This window comes from Canis aureus, chromosome 26 (genome assembly GCF_053574225.1).
Source record: "Canis aureus isolate CA01 chromosome 26, VMU_Caureus_v.1.0, whole genome shotgun sequence".
NCBI lineage: Eukaryota > Metazoa > Chordata > Mammalia > Carnivora > Canidae > Canis > Canis aureus.
In genome coordinates, this window is record NC_135636.1 from 27,833,734 (window position 1) to 27,852,807 (window position 19,074).

Below are 19,074 nucleotides of genomic sequence, written 5' to 3' on the forward strand. Positions count from 1 at the left end.
CATCTGTTGATGTTTCTAGTTCTCCCATCTGGGGGCCAAGCTGGAGTCTCCAGTAATGTGCCTAGACCAGGGGCTGATAAACTTCAGCTCATGTGACACCATCCGGGGCTGAACATAGCTCTCAGAATTAGCCACAAACCGCAAACGTTTGTGGTTTTAGGGCTCAATGCCTAATTTGCAGAGCACATCTGGATTCCGATCTCTTGTAATTACATGGTGTTTCCCTCTCTAGGTCTGGGCTCCAACCCAGCTGCTATATAAGGCTGGCCTGTAACTAGACTCAGCCAAAAGCAGAGGGCCCCGTGAACAGGACCTCTCAAGTCTGAGCTGCAGGGACCTTGCAGGGGTAAGGAGGGGCCCCTTCCCTATTTAGTGTCTGGGCAGGGGGAGGCTGAGGCCTCAGGAGGCAATGAGGAGGGTCTCAGACTGGAGACCTGCCAGGGTGACCCCGCTCTGATCCTCTGTTGTCTTGCCTATAATATGGACATAGTCAGGAGAGTCTCTCAGGGACCAACAAAAGGGTCTGAGTCACACCAGTTACATGAGTTAACAGAGCTGCACTTAACATTTCCCAGGGATTTGGGGTACCTGATACCTTTACTTTTTTGAGCCCCCTCAGCTGCTTGCCAGAAATCCCTCCACTGGAGCCCATCTTTTTAACTGAAGGTGGTGATCCATCTTTGAACACAGAACTTTCTAGATAGTGGGTTAGAATGAGGTAAGGAACCAGAAAAAAAATTGTGTACATATTAGTCCTTCATATTCTAGTATAAATGAGTGCTTCCAATATTCTGGGAGTAGATGGGAGTGGGGGAAAACTTGGGGGCTTTGTGAACTTCAAGAGAAGTAGAACCTGGGAAAAGGAAGAGGGTACATAAGTGAAGGGAGCTGAAGCCAGTGATTTCACAATTTGGCCCAGAGGGAAGTCGATGATCCTGGGAAGCTGATAACTGCATAGACTGAGTTCAGGGAGTGAGAGAAGTGGGTGAGGGCATGGAGACACCAAAATAAAGTTTCTTAGAGGCTGAGGAGCTCACCCCTAAATGCATGCTTCTTCACCTCCAATGTCATAACACTCCACACCCACTTCTTAGGGTTCTGAAATAATAGTACCAAGACAATAACAACAGCTGCAGTTTATTGAGCTTCTACTGCATACCAAACACAATGTGTTAGTGGTTAGGAGGCAGATTCAAAAAGGTAAAGTCTCTTGTCTATGGATTAGAATCCGGATAGCTCTGATACAGAGCCCTTAATATTAACTACGTGGTGGAGAACTGTCTCCTCCAAAGACGTAGGAGTGTTTTCTGGCTGGCTGGATGCATTGAAAAAAATGACTAGATGAATGTGTTGACAGGTTGATGAACTGATAGAAGGATGGATGGATGGATGGATGGATGGATGAGAGGATAGGGGGATGGGATGGATGGATGGAAGGATGGATAGATAAATGGATGGACAGATGGAAAGATGAGTGGATGGAAGGATGGATGGATGGGAGGATGGATGGATTGGTGGGTAAACAGAGGGGTAGATGCTGGAGAGATCTCTAGAACCTGTCTGCCTCTAGTTTGCTATTTTGGTTGGAATCCTCATGACCCCTCTCCCTGTTGTTCCATTTGGAAATGTCATCTTGGGAGATAATCAGATGTCCATGGCTCTAGAATAGTTTGGTTAATGAATCTGCTTTATGTATCCAGATTCATTGCATTTTGAAAAACTTAGAAGATGGTATTGGGAATTCTGGACCTGCCTTATATGTGACCTCAGTACATTTCCCAGTCTCTGGGCCTCAGGATCTTAATATGACTCTGGGGTGGGGGTGGGGGGTGCCTAGCTCCATCTGCTGGCCAGGGTGGTGACTCCCTGCCACAGCCACCTGATGCACTGTCCCCTCAGCAGAAAAGCTGCGCCAGCATGTGGACGGCCTGGTGTGTGGCTGCTCTGTGTGTGGCAGCTGTCTGTGGCACCCTCCAAGAGACAAACACTGTCCTCAGGGTTACCAAAGATGTGCTGAGCAATGGTGAGTCCAAGCCTGCAGGGGGTTAGAGGTGACATGGGGTGGGCAGGGCTGTCCAGCCAACTCTGAAGTTCCCAAGGACCCTCTTCCTCACTGGCAGATTCTGCATCAGGTGAATGGGTAAATTATTCCCCCCTTTGCTTTTGGCTACCATTTCCTGAGCACTTATGGTGTGCAAGACACCATGTTCAGGACTTTACCTCCGAGGCAGTAGACTGCAGTGACTAAGAGCTTGGGTCCTGGAGTCAGCTTTCCTGGGGCTCAAATACTGACTGTGTGACATTAAGTCCAAGACTTGAATTCTCTGAGCCTCAGTTCCCTTATCTGCAAAATCGATGTGATTTTGGCTGCATTGCAGAGGACAGAGATGAGGATGAATGAAAAAGCCTTTTGAAAACTTAGCACAGTTCCTGCTACATGGGAGGCCCTAAATGTGGGAGCTGTAATTATTCCTGTATTTAATTCTTGACAAAAATGACCTCATTTTTGTCATCTGGCAAATGAAGACAAGCCCTGCTTCAATTCCTGTTTTAGCAGGTTTATAAGCTCTAAAGTATGGAACACTCGAAAGGAAGGATGAAGAAGAAAATCTAAAAAAAAAAAAAAAAAAAAAAGAAGAAGAAAATCTTTCCAGGTTTGGTGAATGATACAGAAATCTAGTTAAAGTGTGTGCAGGTCAAGGTCTGCACTAGCTGTGCAAATACAGCTAGTGAGATTGCCACGATGTCAGGGCTGGATTGGCCTGGAGGTGTCTTCCCATTCAACCCCGACATTTTACCAATGGGAAAAGTGGGGCCAGAGATCTGAGCAGTGCTCCAAAGCTGGCACCTGCGGGCTGTGGGAGAAAGCCCTGACTGAACTTTTGCTTCTCTGCAGCCATTTCGGGCACCCTACAGCAGAGTGATGCTCTCCGCTCAGCCCTGAGAGAGGTGCCCATGGGTAAAGCTGGTGGTGATGGTGGCGGACCTTTCCTGGGGGGTCTGCTTGGTGGAAGTGGAGGTGGAGGTGGTGGGGGTGGTGGTCTTCTAGGGGGCCTGCTTGGTGGTGGGGGCGGAGGGAGTGGTGGCGACCTGTTGGGCGGAGTTGGGGGAGGCTTATTGGGTGGTGGTGGCAGCAGTGGTGGTGGGCTCCTGGGTGGTAGTGGTGGGGGGCTCCTGGGTGGTGGAAGTAGTAGCAGTGGTGGGGGGCTATTGGGTGGCAGTGGTGGGGGGCTGTTGGGTGGCGGAGGCAGCAGTGGTGGTGGGCTCCTGGGTGGTGGAAGTAGTAGCAGCGGTGGAGGGCTATTGGGTGGCAGTGGTGGGGGGCTGTTGGGTGGCAGTGGTGGGGGGCTGTTGGGTGGCGGAGGCAGCAGGGGTGAGGGGCTGTTGGGTGGCGGAGGCAGCAGGGGTGAGGCGCTGTGGGGTGGCGGAAGCAGCAGTGGTGGGGGGCTGTTGGGTGGCGGAAGCAGCAGTGGTGGGGGGCTGTTGGGTGGCAGTGGTGGAGGGCTATTGGGTGGTAGTGGTGGTGGTAAGGGCGGTGGTCTCCTGGGGGGCCTGCTTGGTGGAAGGGGTGGAGGGGGTGAAGACGGAGTTGGGGGAGGTTTATTAGGTGGTGGTGGCAGCAGTGGTAGGGGGCTGTTGGGTGGCAGTGGTGGTGGTTTGCTGGGTGGCGGTGGTGGTCTCTTGGGCAGTGGCCGACACCATTACAATGACTACAGACGCGTTGAATTCTCCCGAGGTGTCAGTGGCGTTCCCTACAACGATTTCCATGTCCGAGAGCGCCCCCCAAAATATACCAATGGCAACCAGCTTGGCGGTAATTACAAGTATGGTCACATCGAGACCAATGACAACACCGCTCAGCTGGGGGGCAAATACAGATACGGTGAGATCCTTGAGTCAGATGGAAGCATCAGGGACCTCAGACACGGCGACTACCGCAATGCCGAGAATGCATACGGGGGCCACAGGGGCCCCGGGCGGTACAGGTCCGCCGAAGGTGCGGCAGCCTTGGGCCGGCGTCACCGGAGAGAGCTGCGGCCTGGAGAGATCCCGCCCGGTGTAGCCACGGGGGCACTGGGCCCAGGTGGTTTGCTGGGCACTGGGGGCATGCTGGCAGCCGATGGCATCCTGTCGGGCCAAGGTGGCCTGCTCGGTGGAGGTGGTCTCCTTGGTGATGGAGGACTTCTCGGAGGAGGCGGAGTCCTGGGCGTGCTCGGCGAGGGCGGCATCCTCAGCACGGTGCAGGGCATCACTGGGTAAGGAGGGGCCCGGCTCTCCCTATCAAGTCCAGATGATGAACCTACAAACGAGGTGACCCCAGGGCCCTGGAGTGGGAGCCCCGTGCTCGTCAAGGCTTGGTGTCAGGACTGGACATCTTCAGAGTTCCAAGTTCTATGGCTTGGGTCTTGTCCTTAAGCAGTCCTGAATTTGAGTCTCAGCTCACCTTTTTATGTATGTGTGTGACTCTAGGCCACTCTTTTCATTGCTCTGAGTCTCAATTTCCTCATCTGTAAAATGGTCATATCATAGTTAAAGTGGAAAACACACACGGCTTTAAAATTACACATATATGATTTCAAGTATGGCCAGTCTCCTCATATTCACTATTTAATTCAACAAATACTTAGCGCCCCTCCTATGTGCAGGCCACTGTGTCAGCACTGGGCATGCGGCCACGTGGTTAGCCTAAAAGACACATCTCTTGTCCTCATGGAGCTTGTAGGCTGATGGGGTATATGGGCTTTGATAAAGACACCCGAAAATAATCATACAGTTATAACACTGGTAACCAGTTCATGGGGAAATGAGGATATGTATAATGGGCGAGGTCAGGGAAGGCTTCCTGGAGGAAGAGGATCTTAAATTGACACCTGGGAATTTGTAGGAAGGAACCAGGCAAAGAGGGGGCAGGTACAAGCAGAGGAAATGGCATCTTTATAAGAAAAGAAGATTCAAAGGAAATGCATAGAGATGTAAACAGTGGGTCTCCAAGCAATAGGAGCATGGGCCATGGCATTCTTTCCCTTTCACTTCTCTGTGTTTTCCAAGTTCTATCCACAAACCTCAGGTCTCTTTAGAGCCAGGAGGAATGAATGCAGCACAGAGAAGGAGGTGGTGCGAGACGGGACATTCCTAGTAAGGGGTGGCGGGCAGTGGGGGTGACCAGCATCTCACCACCCTGGGTCCTCGGCAGGCTGCGCATCGTGGAGTTGACCCTACCCCGGGTGTCGGTACGGCTCCTGCCTGGCGTGGGCGTCTACCTGAGCTTGTATACCCGTGTGGCCATCAACGGGAAGAGGTGCGTACCCTCGGCCCTAGAGGGGTCTCCGTCACCCTATGTCCTGGCTGGGAGATCTTGGGCAGGTCATTTCCCCCTCTCTGCACCTCAGCCTCTTCATCCATCATGTGGGGGAATAGTAAGACCTAATGAGTTACCAGTACTCTCGGTCTCAGGTCATCTCGTGGTCCCCATCAGCAGTGAAGGTAGCCTACGTGGTTGTGAAACTCTGGGAGGCTGGAGACAAGTGACAGCTCGAGTTTGAATCCTTACCCTCTTTTAAGCTGTGTGACTTCGGGTCGGCCCCCTAATGTCATTGAGCCTTAGTGTCTTCACCTGCAATGGGCGATTTGACACCTCCTTTTCCAAGTGGCTGTGGCCACAGGTGGGGAAAGACAAGCAAATGCTTCCCTGAATAATGCCTGCCACAAAGTATGTGCTTATCAAAGGACCTTAGGGAGTGGACTTTTGCACTGATTTCTCCCTATGGGACGGGGTCATGTCTGTAAAACTAGGTCAATGGGTGGTCACCATGGAAACCAGAATTTATGTTATGGAATTCATATATTCACCCCTGTTCCTAGCCTTGGAAGCTCTCATAGACTAAGGGGGAGACAGATTTGTTCACAGATGTAGAGGGACCGGGGAAGCCTTTCAGTTTGGGACACCTAGAGATGAGCAAGGTGCATAATAGATGCACAAAAGCAAGAAGCAGGGATAGCAAGGATGGAGCCCAAGGGGCAAGGTGCTGGGTAGAACTGAATGAAGCTGAGCTGCCTGGAGTTGAGGTTGACTCACCATCTCCCTGGCCCCATGATCTCCTCTAGTCTCATTGGCTTCCTGGACATCGCCGTGGAAGTGAACATAACGGCCAAGGTGCGGTTGACCATGGACCGCACAGGCTACCCTCGGCTAGTTATTGAGCGATGTGACACCCTCCTGGGAGGTATTAAAGTCAAGCTGCTTCGAGGGTGAGTACCAGTGGGCAGCGGCGTGCCTGGGGGGAAGGTGCAGTGGTCTGTCTTTGACAAACCAGATGGTCATGAGCAAAGGCTCTAGAAGCAGCCTGCAGTTCAAACCTCGCCTCCACTGTTCCTTGAGCACCTCTGTTTATTGATCCGGTCCACTGGTGTGGGGACATTGCAATTTGTCTAATCTTCGGCTCTGACCAGCAGGTTACAATGAATAACCATTAATGTGCATTTTAAATGTGGACCGATGTATCTGCTGGATAATTTCCCAGAAAGAGAAAAACAGTCTGTGCCCTGAATGTACACAGATTAAATTCAAATTATCTCTCGCCCCCACATGTATGTACATACATGCACCCATGTGTGGATAAACGTGCATGTGCTTCTCAAGGGCCCTATCACCCAATGAGAATTGGAACCAAGGCAAGGCCCCATAAGGTGTGAATCCACTTAAAAAGGAGACCAAAACACAGGGCAGTGTTCAGTGGGGGCGGGGAGGATGGATCTTTAAGCGACCAAGCTGTCGGTGACACCTTGTGTTGGGATAGCCACCTTCTCATCACTGCAGGGCCTCAGGAAACAAAGTCTTGCTTTAAAAGTCTGTCTGTCTGTCCATCTACATGTCTTGTCTCTGAATCAATACTATGATCTTTTGCCTCCCTCTGCCCTTAACTTGTTGGTTAGGACAGTTAGTTTATAGCTGGGTGATGCACTTAAACTTGCCCTGTACCACTTCTCTGGACCTGTTTCCTTGTTGGTAGAACCCACCCTATATCCCAAACTTTTCAACATCAACGATTCATTTCCTCTTGTGGACCAAATGAGCACATTTTGCCGGCCAGGGTTTCTCCTCCCCTCCCTTGCACATATGCTTATTGAGCACCTACTATGCACCAGATATGGTGCTAGGTGCTTGGATAAAGTAAGAGGTTCATTTCTCTTTGGACAGACTGCACAAAGCTGTGGCAAGCAGCCCTCTAGAGGGGCAGATGAGCAGGAGGGAGCACCTTTTGCACTCATAACTCAGGAACATGCTGGCCTGGGCCTGGCCCATTGCAGAGTTCCAGGAGCATTTGTTTGTTGGATGGATGGATGGATGGGTGGATGGATGGATGGATGGATGGATGGATGGACAGATGAGTGAATGAATTGAATGAAAAGTCAAACTATTTGCTGGGGTAGCCTGTCCAGTCAGGTCCAGCCACCATCCTTCTGGCTTTCAAAACAAATTTCTAGTTCTTGCTGTTCAGGGCCTGGCTAGGGGCCCTGAGTGTAGACAAGCTTGGTGAGCTCCCTCCTCCTCCCACTCCTCTCTTCTCAGGCTTCTCCCCAACCTCGTGGACAACTTAGTGAACCGAGTCTTGGCCAACGTCCTCCCTGACTTGGTAAGAACCCGCCCCAAGACAGGAAGCAAGAAGCACAAACTTTCCCCAGACTGAGGGACCACAGTCCAGCCTCCATCCCTGTGGGCGTGCAGGTGACCCAGAGGGATGGAGGAAGCCAGAAGCTGGGACATGTTCTTGGAAGTCTGGGGAGGACGGAGAGGAATATGGAGGGACTAATTAGTGAAGGGATAGGGAAGTGGAGACTAAAAGTCATGCAGTTTCTAGTTTGACTCTCAGCTCGGGCACTTCCAAACTGTGTGACAATCATATCCCCTCTCTGAGTCTTGGTTTTACCATCTATAAAATGGGGATTATGAGAGAGCCTTCCCCCTGGGAAAGGTCAGTGCCCAGCATGGAGCCCATGGTGGTAAATGTTAGCTATGATCATTATTCATGCACTCTCTCCCCCACCCCAGCCCCATCACATGCTCATGCCATCTCCCCCTACAGCTCTGCCCCATTGTGGACGTGGTCCTGGGTCTTGTCAATGACCAGCTGGGTCTCGTGGATTGTAAGTGCTTCCTGCTTTGCTTCATTCAGCCAACATTTACCAGCCCTGATCTGGGTCCAGCCATGAAAGGCACTGGGGACATAGAGTGTCTGGGAAGAGGTTCCAATATGGTGGGAACAGTAGAGCTCTCATAGGCCCATGGAGCGTGGTGTGGTTGATGCCACAAGAGAGAGGCTACCTGGCCTTTCCCCTTGGTGTCAGACATCCCCCCGGGAGGAGGAGCTTCCCACTTGGGCCGGAAGCTAATACTCTGGACTGGGACTGGGCGGCTGGCTTTGAGCCCTGGCTCTGCCCCGACAACTGCGTGGACTTGGAAGGACTTTCCAGTTTCCTCATCTCTAAAATGGGGGGGTTGGCTTCAGCCCACAGAAGATTTAGAGAGCAAATAGCAGGAGACACCATGGAGACTGTCCAGGTCCTCAGTACCAGGCTCCAGTACCACTCCATGATCCAAGATTTCTTTCTCTTTTTTATTTTTTTTTTGTATATTTTTTTTATTGGAGTTCGATTTGCCAACATATAGTGTAACACCTAGTGCTCATCCTGTCAAGTTGATGCAAGATTTCTGAGTGAACACTCCTGAAGGCAAGCCTGCCCCATAGTTCATGCACAGCTTGGTTCCAGGGATCTCCTTTCATATGGGCCAACATAATGGAGACACCTAACTTATGAGGTGTTATAGTTTCTATAGTCATGCAGCGAGGCCCCCTTAGGTTGTGATCCCATTTCTTGGGGACCCTAGGCAGTTTGAGGATGGCTTTCGCAGGTAGGTAAAATTCTCTCCCTTTGTGGCCAGGAACAAGGGAGGAAGAGCCCAAAAGATGGGGCTATTGGTCACAAGCAGTCAGAGAAATCCTAGCTTCAACTAAGCACCATATTGTGGAACCTTAAAACTTTTTCCCTGGTCATGGTACTTCACAGTTTACAAAGCTTATCCATATCCAGAATCTCAAGTCCAAAGAGTTATATTAAGCCTATTTTACAGAGGAGGAAATTGGAGTTCAGGGAGGTAAAGCGTCTTGCCTGAGTTCACACAGCAAGGAAGAGGCAGAGCTGGAATGTGAACCCAGAACTCTTGCTCTTTTCATGCTGTCTGGAGCTGGAACCTTGCTGCACTGCCTGCTTTGGGGCACAAGGAGGGAAGGCATCTTGGAGGGTCAAGGGGACTCCCTGTGACCTCTATCTTTCCCTACAGCTTTGGTTCCTCTGGGGATATTGGGAAGTGTCCAGTATACCTTCTCCAGCCTCCCGCTTGTGACTGGTGAATTTCTGGAGCTGGACCTCAATGTGAGTGCCGGGGCTTGGGGCAAGGGGAGGTGGGCCCGGGTGTGAGCGTCAGGCTCATGGGCTTCTACTCAGTTTATGGGAAACAATGTTCGAACAGAGCCCTCATTTGATGACTTGAGGACCTCCTAGGAGCCACATCAGGAAACAATCACAGCCAACACTTACTGCTTGCCAGGCACATTATAAGTGCTTTATGTAGATTAACTCAGGCTATCCTCATAGCAACCGTATGACTTAATAAGGTGAACTTTTATTGAGGAAACTGAGGCACAGAAGTTAAGCCACTTGTCTAAGGTCATACAGTGAATAGATGCGAGCCTGGGATCTAAGCCCAGGCAATCTACCTTCTGCTACTATGGGATTGGGTTTCCAGGAGGAATGAATCTGGCCAGTAGTGATAAGTACTAACATCTGGCTCTCCATGATTAAAAAAAGTCCCAATTTGTAGCATTTGCTGATTTCCATGATCTAAATACTGCTACTGTGGCCAATTTCAAGCTACCAACTTGATATCACTGAATGAAGTGTTGGGAAGACATGCATAGAATGTCACAGCTTCTGAGCTGGCATGAGCTGGTTCCAGCACACCACTGAATCTGGCTCCTAACTGTGCATGGGACACACGCATGTGTACCTCCCCTGGGCTGTACCAGCATGAGTGCTTCTCCCCTTGCTCCATCAGTTACAGACCTGCATATGCACACCCATGCTGCCACATACACAGCATTCTTGTGCACCTATATACATCACACCTAGTATATTCATAAACAATAGTTATTCAAGAGATGTTTGTTGGATACCTGCTGTTTGCCAGATTCTGGGCTGGGGCTGGAGGTGCAATGGTGAGCAAGATAAAATCTTGGCCTTCATGGAGCTTACAATCTATTGGAGAGGATAAGCCATCCAAGAGTCACTCAAACGAATACACAATTAAAGATCATGAGTGTGGTGAAAGAGGGTCCCAGGATATCAGAGCCTAAAACAAGGAGATATGATGTACCCAGGGAGGTCATGGAGGGCTTCATGGAGGAAGTGACACTTAAGCTAAGACCTGCCACAGAAGTGGGCCATAACAAGAGAAGAGTGTGGGGGATGGGAATAGTGTGTGGGAAGGTGCCACGGTGGGGGTAGTGAGATGGTGGCAGGGACTGCCCAGGGCAGGAGGGACAGAGTGGCTCTCTGTGAAGTGGTGAAATCCCTTGGGGGTCAGATCACACAATACCTGTAGTCCATGGAAAGTTCTGGTCTTTAGAGAGCAGATACGCCATGGCATTTTGCAGATCCGTAAACATGCTGACTCGTTTTAGCAGGACTGAGGGAGGAAGAATCTATGTCACACATGTATTTAAAGCAAAGGATGTATTTATTATTAGTGGTCGTAAAGTGAGAACTGCAAGAGGTTCCATTCCATCACAAATGAAGAAGACATGGGGGTCATAAAAGAAAACTCAGACCCAGTGGGTTCAATCGAGGAAGGCTGCCTGGAGGCAGATTCGGGACCTTACCCCAGTCTCAGCCTCTTCTTCCACTCATCTCCCTGTACCCTCCCCTGTGACCCCTTCCTTCTTTGCTTCCCCAGACTCTGGTTGGGGAGGCTGGAGGAGAGCTCATTGACTACCCTCTGGGGCGGCCAGCCATGAGTCCCAGACAAAAGATGCCAGACTTGCCCCCCATGGGCGACAACACCAACTCACAACTGGCCATTTCTGCCAACTTCCTGGGCTCGGTGTTGGCCCTCCTGCAGAAGCAAGGGGCACTGGATATTGACATCACCAACGGCATGGTGAGTCATGGCGCCATCGAGAGGTGGGCTGGGCTGGGCAGCAGACAGCTCCCTGTTGATCCTGTCTAGTTCCCACAGGCTTGGGGAAATTGCTTTAAAGCAGCAACAGTAGTAGACAGTCCATTCCCCACTCATAGATCGACTATGTCAGTGTTTACCAAAGCATGGTGCCTACAGTGATGTTAGCTGATTCACACCCACGGCATGAAGTAATGTCAAATCATATGATGAGAAAGTTGCTCCCTATTCAGTTCTATTTAATTTTATGCCAATCTTTTTTTAAAAGCACAATATATATTCCTATATATGTATCCCAATATAAGTGCTTAAAATGGTAAACATTGATAAATTGGTAAACATTGATATTAAAAAATGAAATGACATGTAAGAATAAGGTATAATCTAGAATAATTTTCTTTCCAAATCTTTTCTTATGAAAATTTCAAGCCTTCAGTAAAGTTACAATTAATGCCCAAATATCCTTCACCCAGATTCACCAGTCATTTTGCCATATTTGCTTCCTATATACCAATCCATCCATCTGCTTACTCACCCATTTACCCACCTACTTATCCATCCATCCATCCATCCATCCACCCATTTATCCTTCTCTCTGTCCATCTTCTCATCCATCCATCCTTTCATTCATCCGCCTATCTAACCTATCTATCATCTAGTTAGCTACCTAGCTATTGTTGAGCAATTTATGTTTTTGGAAGCATGACATTTCACTCCATAAATTTGTGTGTATCTGCTAAGAATAATATGTTCTCCAAAAAAACAGCATATGAATTGTGCCCATCTTGATTCCATCAAGAGGAAAGTCTCCATTTGGTGCTAGTATATAATTAACCTTCTCTTGCACTTTCAAGTGTCCCCTTTTTAACTCAAGAGAGAACAGAACTCACACCCCTAGCCCTAGCCCTCCACAGACAATGATATCCAAGCAGAATGCAATGGTGTTATTTTGCTTTTATTGTATTCACTCTTCCAGTTGCCATTTCTTTCTGTCAGATGGTACTGGCTTTCCATGTTTTAGTATTTGAGGTTTTCAAAAGCACGTCAGTTGAAAGAAAACGTTAAGGAAATAATAGTATAGGTTCTCCAGAGCTATGGCAGAATGATGCATTTAGTGGACACTGGGTTATGCACATGGACTCACTGAGGCTCACCTTGTTTTAATCAATAATTACGTTTAGAGGACAAAGAGTCAGGTCTTCCCTCCTGCTCTGTAAAGTCATGTCTGTGGTGAGCTTAAGTAGCTGGCCCTGTCCACTCAACCACAGAAGACCTACCGTGATCAGTATGGTGGTGGTTGTTGGACTTGCAGTGCCTCCTAAGGGGTCTTTAAGGGGAAGACGATGCCCCCAGGGGTTGTTTGAGGGTGTGTAGAAGTTTAAGAAGTTGCTGCATTAGCAACTCCTATCTGTCTCCATAGCCTCAGGGTTCACATGACCCTTCTTGTCTTGCAGTTTGAAGAGCTTCCTCCTCTCACCACGTCCACGCTGGGTGCTCTGATTCCCAAGGTATGTGAGGCAGCAGCTGTATCCCCTTGTCTTCAGCCCTACCCTCATTCTAGCTGTCCCAGGAACTGGGTCAGAAGAGGAGACACTCAGCACTAGGGTGGGTAGTGACAAAGATATGGTGCCCAAATCCCTATGAAGTGGGGGGCATGGAGGGTTGAGATGGAAAGACTCAGAGCTCTAGCAGTGGACTAGCCTGCACAGGTCTAATCCTAGCCTGGCTACTTTGTTGCTGTGTATCTTCAGGCAAGAGTCTTTATATCTCTGAGCTTTGGCTTCCTCATCTGTCAAAAAAGGATGCTAGTGATTATTCCACAGCTTGGTCTAGGAGAGTAAGGGAGATGAAGGTGATAATTCATGTAAAGATGCAGATACAGAGCACATTCAGGTGCACGATGGCTTAGATGGGAAGAGCCAGGGATGCCTGAGCAGTTCAGTGGTTGAGTGTTCTGCCTTTGGCTCAGGGTGTGATCTCAGGGTCCTGGGATCGAGTCCTGCTTCGGGTTCCCCACAGGGAGCCTGCTTCTCTCTCTGCCTGTGTCTCTGCCTCTCTCTGTGTCTCTCATGAATAAATAAATAAAATCTTTAAAAAAAAAGATGGGAAGAACCAGGTTTTGGAGGCAGAAAAAGATGAATTTGAATTCTAGCTTAGCAGGTCTCAACCACACTATCGTAGGCAAAGGACTTCTCTCTGGGCCTCAGCTTTCTCATCTGGAAAACGGGAATAACAACACCCACTTCATTGTGTGATTTGAACCTGGGATTTGAATGTAGGCACAGAGCTGGCACTTGATAAATGCTCACTATTATTGTTCTTGTTAATAGTAACAAAATCTTTTTAAAAGGGATGGGGGCAAATGTGCTCCGGTCAGATTAGTAGTTGTGTACAGCTGGAATTTTATTCTTGTCCCAGCGCTGGTCCCAAGCCTGTTACCCTGCACCTGGCAGCAAAGAGCTTCTTACGTAGTAAGTGTCACGCAGGTTCAAAGGATTGCTGTAATCTACAACCATTTTAGACATTTCGCTGTTCTACCTGTTTCTGGTAGTAATTCAGGAAGGGAGACCCAACTCAACAAATGGTCACTATCGCCCTCATGTGGTTAGAAGCTGAATGGCCGAACTCTGTGATCTAACGTCATAAACAGTGGCAGCCCTGGGAGGCAGGCGGGGAGAGCCCTCAGCCAACTGGACCTTTTATTTATTCGGCCACTTCTTACGTGCACTGCACTTTAGAGCTTATTTAAAAAGTTAATAATACACTTTTTTATTTGGTTTTGATTACCACCCCACCCCCGCTCTTAGTGTGGCCAGAAAAGAGGATCAATCCATTTTACAGACAGGGCAACAGAGGCTCAGAGAGGTCACACAATGTGGCAGTGGCAGAGCCAGGCTAGAGCAGGGACTCAGACCTTGACTTGGGGCTGAGTCTGTAGCAAGGGGACTCAGACTAGGGGCGGAGTCACCAGGAGGGTCTTCATCAGAGCTGGGAGGGGCATCCTGGGTCTCCTGCTGCAGGGGGCAGAGTTTGAGGTAACCTCTCCACTGTTGCTAATTGTTGGAAACAGTGTATGTTGGGCTAGGCCCCTCCAGCTATCCTGAAAATCCCTTTGTGAAAAGACAAGTCACCAAATTATTGATTTGTCAAAAGCCCTTTTACCAAAGGGTGACTTCACTGAGTGGTTATTTGACTGAATTTACCCGATTGGCCAACAGACCAATCAAAAGGCTTTGTTCAAAAGAATTTCACCTTGAATGTGTTCAAGAAAATGAATAGTCTTCTCAAGACCAGGATTCACACTGCCTCATTGCACACGGAAGTTTCCATTTATATGAATTTCTTTTTAAAGTAACTGTGTAGTTTTTCCCATATATTTATGTTCATTTAATATATTTAAGAAAAGTGTTTCTTGGGGACGCCTGGTTGGCTCAGTCAGAAGCATGTGACTCTTGACCTTGAGTTGTAAGTTCGAGCACCATTTTGGGTGTAGAGATTACTTAAAAATAAAATCTTAAAAAAAAAAAAAAAGAGTGTTCCTTAAAGTAAATTTTTTGGTAAAGCAATTATTTAGCAAATATGGGAACTGATTGTCTGATGAATTATTCCTTTAGCTAATTAGCTTTTGGGGAGTCCATTTGCAGCAAACAGGCTCAGGTTCTTCCTGTAGTGGGTCTCCTGAGACCCCAGCAAATCCAGGTAGGTTACACCTTGCTCTGAGACTTCACTGTGAGGCACCCCAAACTGTGGACTTTCTGTTCCAAGTGGGGTATCCAGAGGGAGCAGGAGGGGAGGGAGGCCCTGAGCTTCTGAGTGACATACTCCTGTGTGGGAACCTCAGCTCTCCTGGTAGCCTTGGACAATTTGCTTGAGCCTCAGTTTTTTGATCAGTTTTTTACAATTTTTAAATCTGTAACATGGAGAAAAAATACCCTGTGGAACTGTTGCAATGATTTGATACAATCATGAATGTCCAGGTGAACACATCTTGCTCGGCAGCAGATTCTAGCATTTGCAGGCATCAGACGTTGAGCTCAGAGCTTTGCTGTCACCCCCACAGTTAATTCTCCCAGTAACCCTATGTGAGAGGCTCAGAGAGGGCAGCCCCCTGCCCAAACCCAGCAGCAGGTAAGAGTCTTTGCATGTGGTGTGTAGGGCTGGAGCAGTGCTGTTGGATCTGAAGGTGCCCGATGTGAGACCCTGTGCCATGTGTTTAGAGATTGGCCGATGACCCACCAGGCACCCTCACTACCCGGGGCCCCACTCACTCAGGCCTGCTGTCCACCCCTAGGTGTTCCAGCAGTACCCTGAGTCCTGCCCACTCACCATCAGGATCCAGGTGCCAAACCCACCTTCGGTGACGCTGCAGAAGGACAAGGCACTGGTGAAGGTGTTTGCCACCTCTGAGGTCATGGTCTCCCAGCCCAATGACGTTGAGACCACTATCTGCCTCATTGATGTGGTGAGTGTCGGGGGGAGGGGGGGGGTGCCATGTGATTTTCTTGAGTCCCCAGATCCCTTCAAATCTCCATGATACCAACCATAGTGACTACAAGTGCAACACGGGGCCAAATGATCTGATTGAAATCCAGTCTTTAGCACTTCTAGCTGTGTGAACTTTGGTGGATCACTCCCTCTCTCTGGGCTTGATTTTCTCCTCTACTTTGTGGGGATGGCAGCAGGGCATTAGTAAGATACTTGGAGAAGAACCTGTCATGCCATAAGTTTCTCATGTCCCTGGTACCTAGCAGGAGACAAATACAAATACAATAATCTCCAGTTATTTCATAGAGAAGAATCCTCTTAAAATCATGTGGCTCCTTTTCTCAAAATATTTCCTTTCAACCCTGAAACAAAAATCAATCCCCTAACAATAACCCATAAAATTCTTCTAGATCATCCCTGGTTACCTTTCAGCTCCTCGCTATTTCACCAACATGCCAGGTGGAGCTCCACCCCGGGGCCTTTGCATATGCTGTTTCCTCCACTTGGAATGCTCTTTCCCCAGGTCTCTTCATTACTCACTTCCCATTTCCTTTAGGTCTCTGTTCAAATGTCACCTCCCCAGAGAGGTTTTCACAAGACCAATTATCTAAAATACCCCCTCTCCTCCCCTCCCCTTCCCTCCCATCTCTCTCTCTCTCTCTCTCTCCTACCCTTGCTTTACTTGGTTCTTAACCTGTCACTATACAATGTGTTTGTTAGTTTATTGCTGGGCAGAGAGGCAAATTGTCTTATTCACTACAGGATCCTCAGAGCCTAGCATAGGGTCCCACACACAGTAGATGCTCAGTAAATACTTGTTGAAACAATGTGCTGTATTAAATGCCATTTCCCCTTCAGTGGTTAAACCTTTAGATTCAGACACTTGGGGTTCTGTTCCCTCTGCTATGTTTTCTCAGTCTCTCTTCCCAGTGCTCAAGACTAAATGAGCCACCTCTAATCTGGGAAGTGGGTATTCTTGGCTAGAGCATGCCAAGTTACGGTGTGTTGGGGGTCATTTTTGGGCATCATCAGATGCCAGATTAAAAGGGTTGGTTCTCATCCAGGGAATGGAAATGGCTGCCCCTTGTTGATTAGTCCCTACGGTGTGAAAATTTTTCTATCAATCGCCCAAATGTTGTATGATTGAGCTCAGAGCCCTGCCATGACTCTCCAGTGCCCCTAAGATGCAGCCATGACTTTTCTCCAGCCCTGCCTGGTCTGGCCCCTTCCCACTCCATCATCCCAATAATTGTTACTATTAGCAGTAACATCACCTGAATGTGTTGGAGCTTCCTTTTTTTCATTAGACTAATTTACTTTATTTTATGTTTTTGGTGGGGGAAGGAGTTAAGCAAAGAGGGACTTTCCTATAATAAGGCTTCTGCTGGAGAGGGGTTGAGTCTGGACCTTTTATGCCCTCTGCTGGGGGTGGTGAGGGGTAGTTGTGCTTGACACTGGGGATGCCCAATCCCATCTGCATTGGCTCATCTGGAGCAGGTTTCATAGGCTGCAGGCCTCTCCACCCGCTCTGAGACAGCTCAGACACCGCCACCAGCCAAGCAATCGCTGCTCCCTGCGATAGTATCTTTCTGAGGAATGTTCACTTGGCTCTGCTGACTTACTTGAAAGCAACCCACGTGTCAGCAAACATAGGCAATTTATTATTCTCAACCCTTCCCTCCAGAGGGGGGCTATCCATTATTTAGAGAGCATTACTGGGGTCTCAACTCGTAAAAGGAGGTTTGACCAAGATCCCGGGGGACAACTGTGTTCATGCAGCTCCTAGCCAGCTCCTGGCACACAGAGTCTGCCCAGCAGTGGTGCCTCATTCTCCTCTCCTTTCCTCCAGGACACAGAACTCTTGGCCATGTTCTCCGTAGAGGGAGATAAGCTCATGATCGACGCCAAGCTGGACAAGTAAGGAGGTTTGCAGACTCAGGCTCCTGCTGCTCAGAAAGTTCTCTTTGGTGCTGCCGTGCCTGGTGCCGGCTCCTGAAGGGATGCCCGGGAGGACACCAGAGGTCCCCTTGCATGGCTGTCAGGGCTGGGTAAATCTGAGAGTCTGCAAGGATGAAACTGGGCTGTGACTGCTAAGACCGCTGGTGAGATCTGGGCAGGGTGGGTGATGCCGTGAGCTGAATAGAAAGGACCTACCGCCAACAACTACTATATCAATAATAATAATAGCGATGGATGTGATGATGATGACGTGCCCAGCTTTGCACTTGGTATTTATAGGCATTGTCTTGTTTAGCCTTGCAATGGCCTTGCAGATTTGGGATTATTATTCTCCCATCTTACAGAGGAAACAACTAGGGCTTGGAGAGGTGGGTTTGCTGCCTCAGGGCCTTGTGTACAGCAGTCCTTCCTTATCCATGGGGGATATGTTCCAAGACCCCCAGTGGATGCCTGAAGGATCAGCTGGTACCACCCCCTGGCTACACAGTGTTTTTCTACTCAGACATACCTGAGTATGTCTTATAAATGTATAAATTAGGTGCAGTTAGAGATTAACAACAATAACTTGTAATAAAACAATTATACCAATATACTATAATAAAAGTTATGTGAATGTTGTTTCTCTCAAAATACTGTACTATACTCATCCTTTTTTTTTTTTTAAGATTTTATTTATTTATTTGAGAGAGAGAGAGAGAGAGCACAAGCTGAGGGAGGAGCAGAGGGAGAAGGAAAAACAGGCTCCATGCTCAGTGCAGGGCCCAACACAGGGCTCGATCTCACCACCCTGATCATGACCTGAGCTGAAATCAAGAGTTGGATGCTTAATTGATTGAGCCACCCAGGCACCCCTATACTCACCCTTCTTCTTGTGATGGTGTAAGATGATAAAATGCCCACGTGATGAGATGAAGTCAAGTGAATGACGTAGGCACTGTAATGAAATGTCAGGCTAGTATTGACCTTTGGACAACACGTCAGAAGGGAGATTGTCTCTGGAGGCTGCCCCTGAGCGCGGGTCATTGAAGCCAGGGACAATGAAATCTCAGATAAGGTGGCTACTGTGTATGATATAAAAGCCTCAGCATCACATCCAGTACATAGTGCTCAATATGCGGAGCTCAACATTGATCTCATTAACTGCCTCCGGGGTCAGGTGAGGTCTTTGAGAGATGTTGGTGGAGGGGGGCTTCTGATAGTTGATTGAAATACAAGCTCTTATGATTCTCAGGCAATCACTACTTCTAACGGGCTGTTTGCTTTACTGGCAGGACTCACCTCAACCTCAGAACCTCAAACGTAGGCAACTTTGATGTAAGTACTAAGCTCAGAGGAAGGGAATGGCATCCCTTTCTGGGATGCTGGCTGGGGCCCAGGGAGTCTGCGGATGCCAAAGC

At 48.7% G+C, this 19,074-nt stretch overlaps 1 protein-coding gene across 2 annotated transcripts in view; it reads left to right on the top strand.

Moving 5' to 3' along the window:
• The first annotated feature begins 234 nt into the window (after positions 1-234).
• BPIFB4 (BPI fold containing family B member 4) overlaps positions 235-19,074 on the top strand; it is a 28,387-nt gene continuing 9,547 nt past the window's right edge. Inside the window, exons 1-14 of one of the 2 annotated variants that reach the window (XM_077872739.1) lie at positions 235-346; positions 1,900-2,023; positions 2,897-2,959; positions 3,737-4,256; positions 5,195-5,299; positions 6,106-6,249; positions 7,571-7,634; positions 8,085-8,145; positions 9,341-9,432; positions 11,012-11,215; positions 12,688-12,741; positions 15,525-15,695; positions 17,568-17,635; positions 18,949-18,991. In XM_077872739.1, the coding sequence (XP_077728865.1) occupies positions 1,918-2,023; positions 2,897-2,959; positions 3,737-4,256; positions 5,195-5,299; positions 6,106-6,249; positions 7,571-7,634; positions 8,085-8,145; positions 9,341-9,432; positions 11,012-11,215; positions 12,688-12,741; positions 15,525-15,695; positions 17,568-17,635; positions 18,949-18,991 (1,695 nt within the window). In that variant the 5' untranslated portion in view covers positions 235-346; positions 1,900-1,917. The remainder of the gene's footprint in view (positions 347-1,899; positions 2,024-2,896; positions 2,960-3,736; positions 4,257-5,194; positions 5,300-6,105; positions 6,250-7,570; positions 7,635-8,084; positions 8,146-9,340; positions 9,433-11,011; positions 11,216-12,687; positions 12,742-15,524; positions 15,696-17,567; positions 17,636-18,948; positions 18,992-19,074) is intronic. The other variant, XM_077872740.1, reaches the window with a different exon arrangement.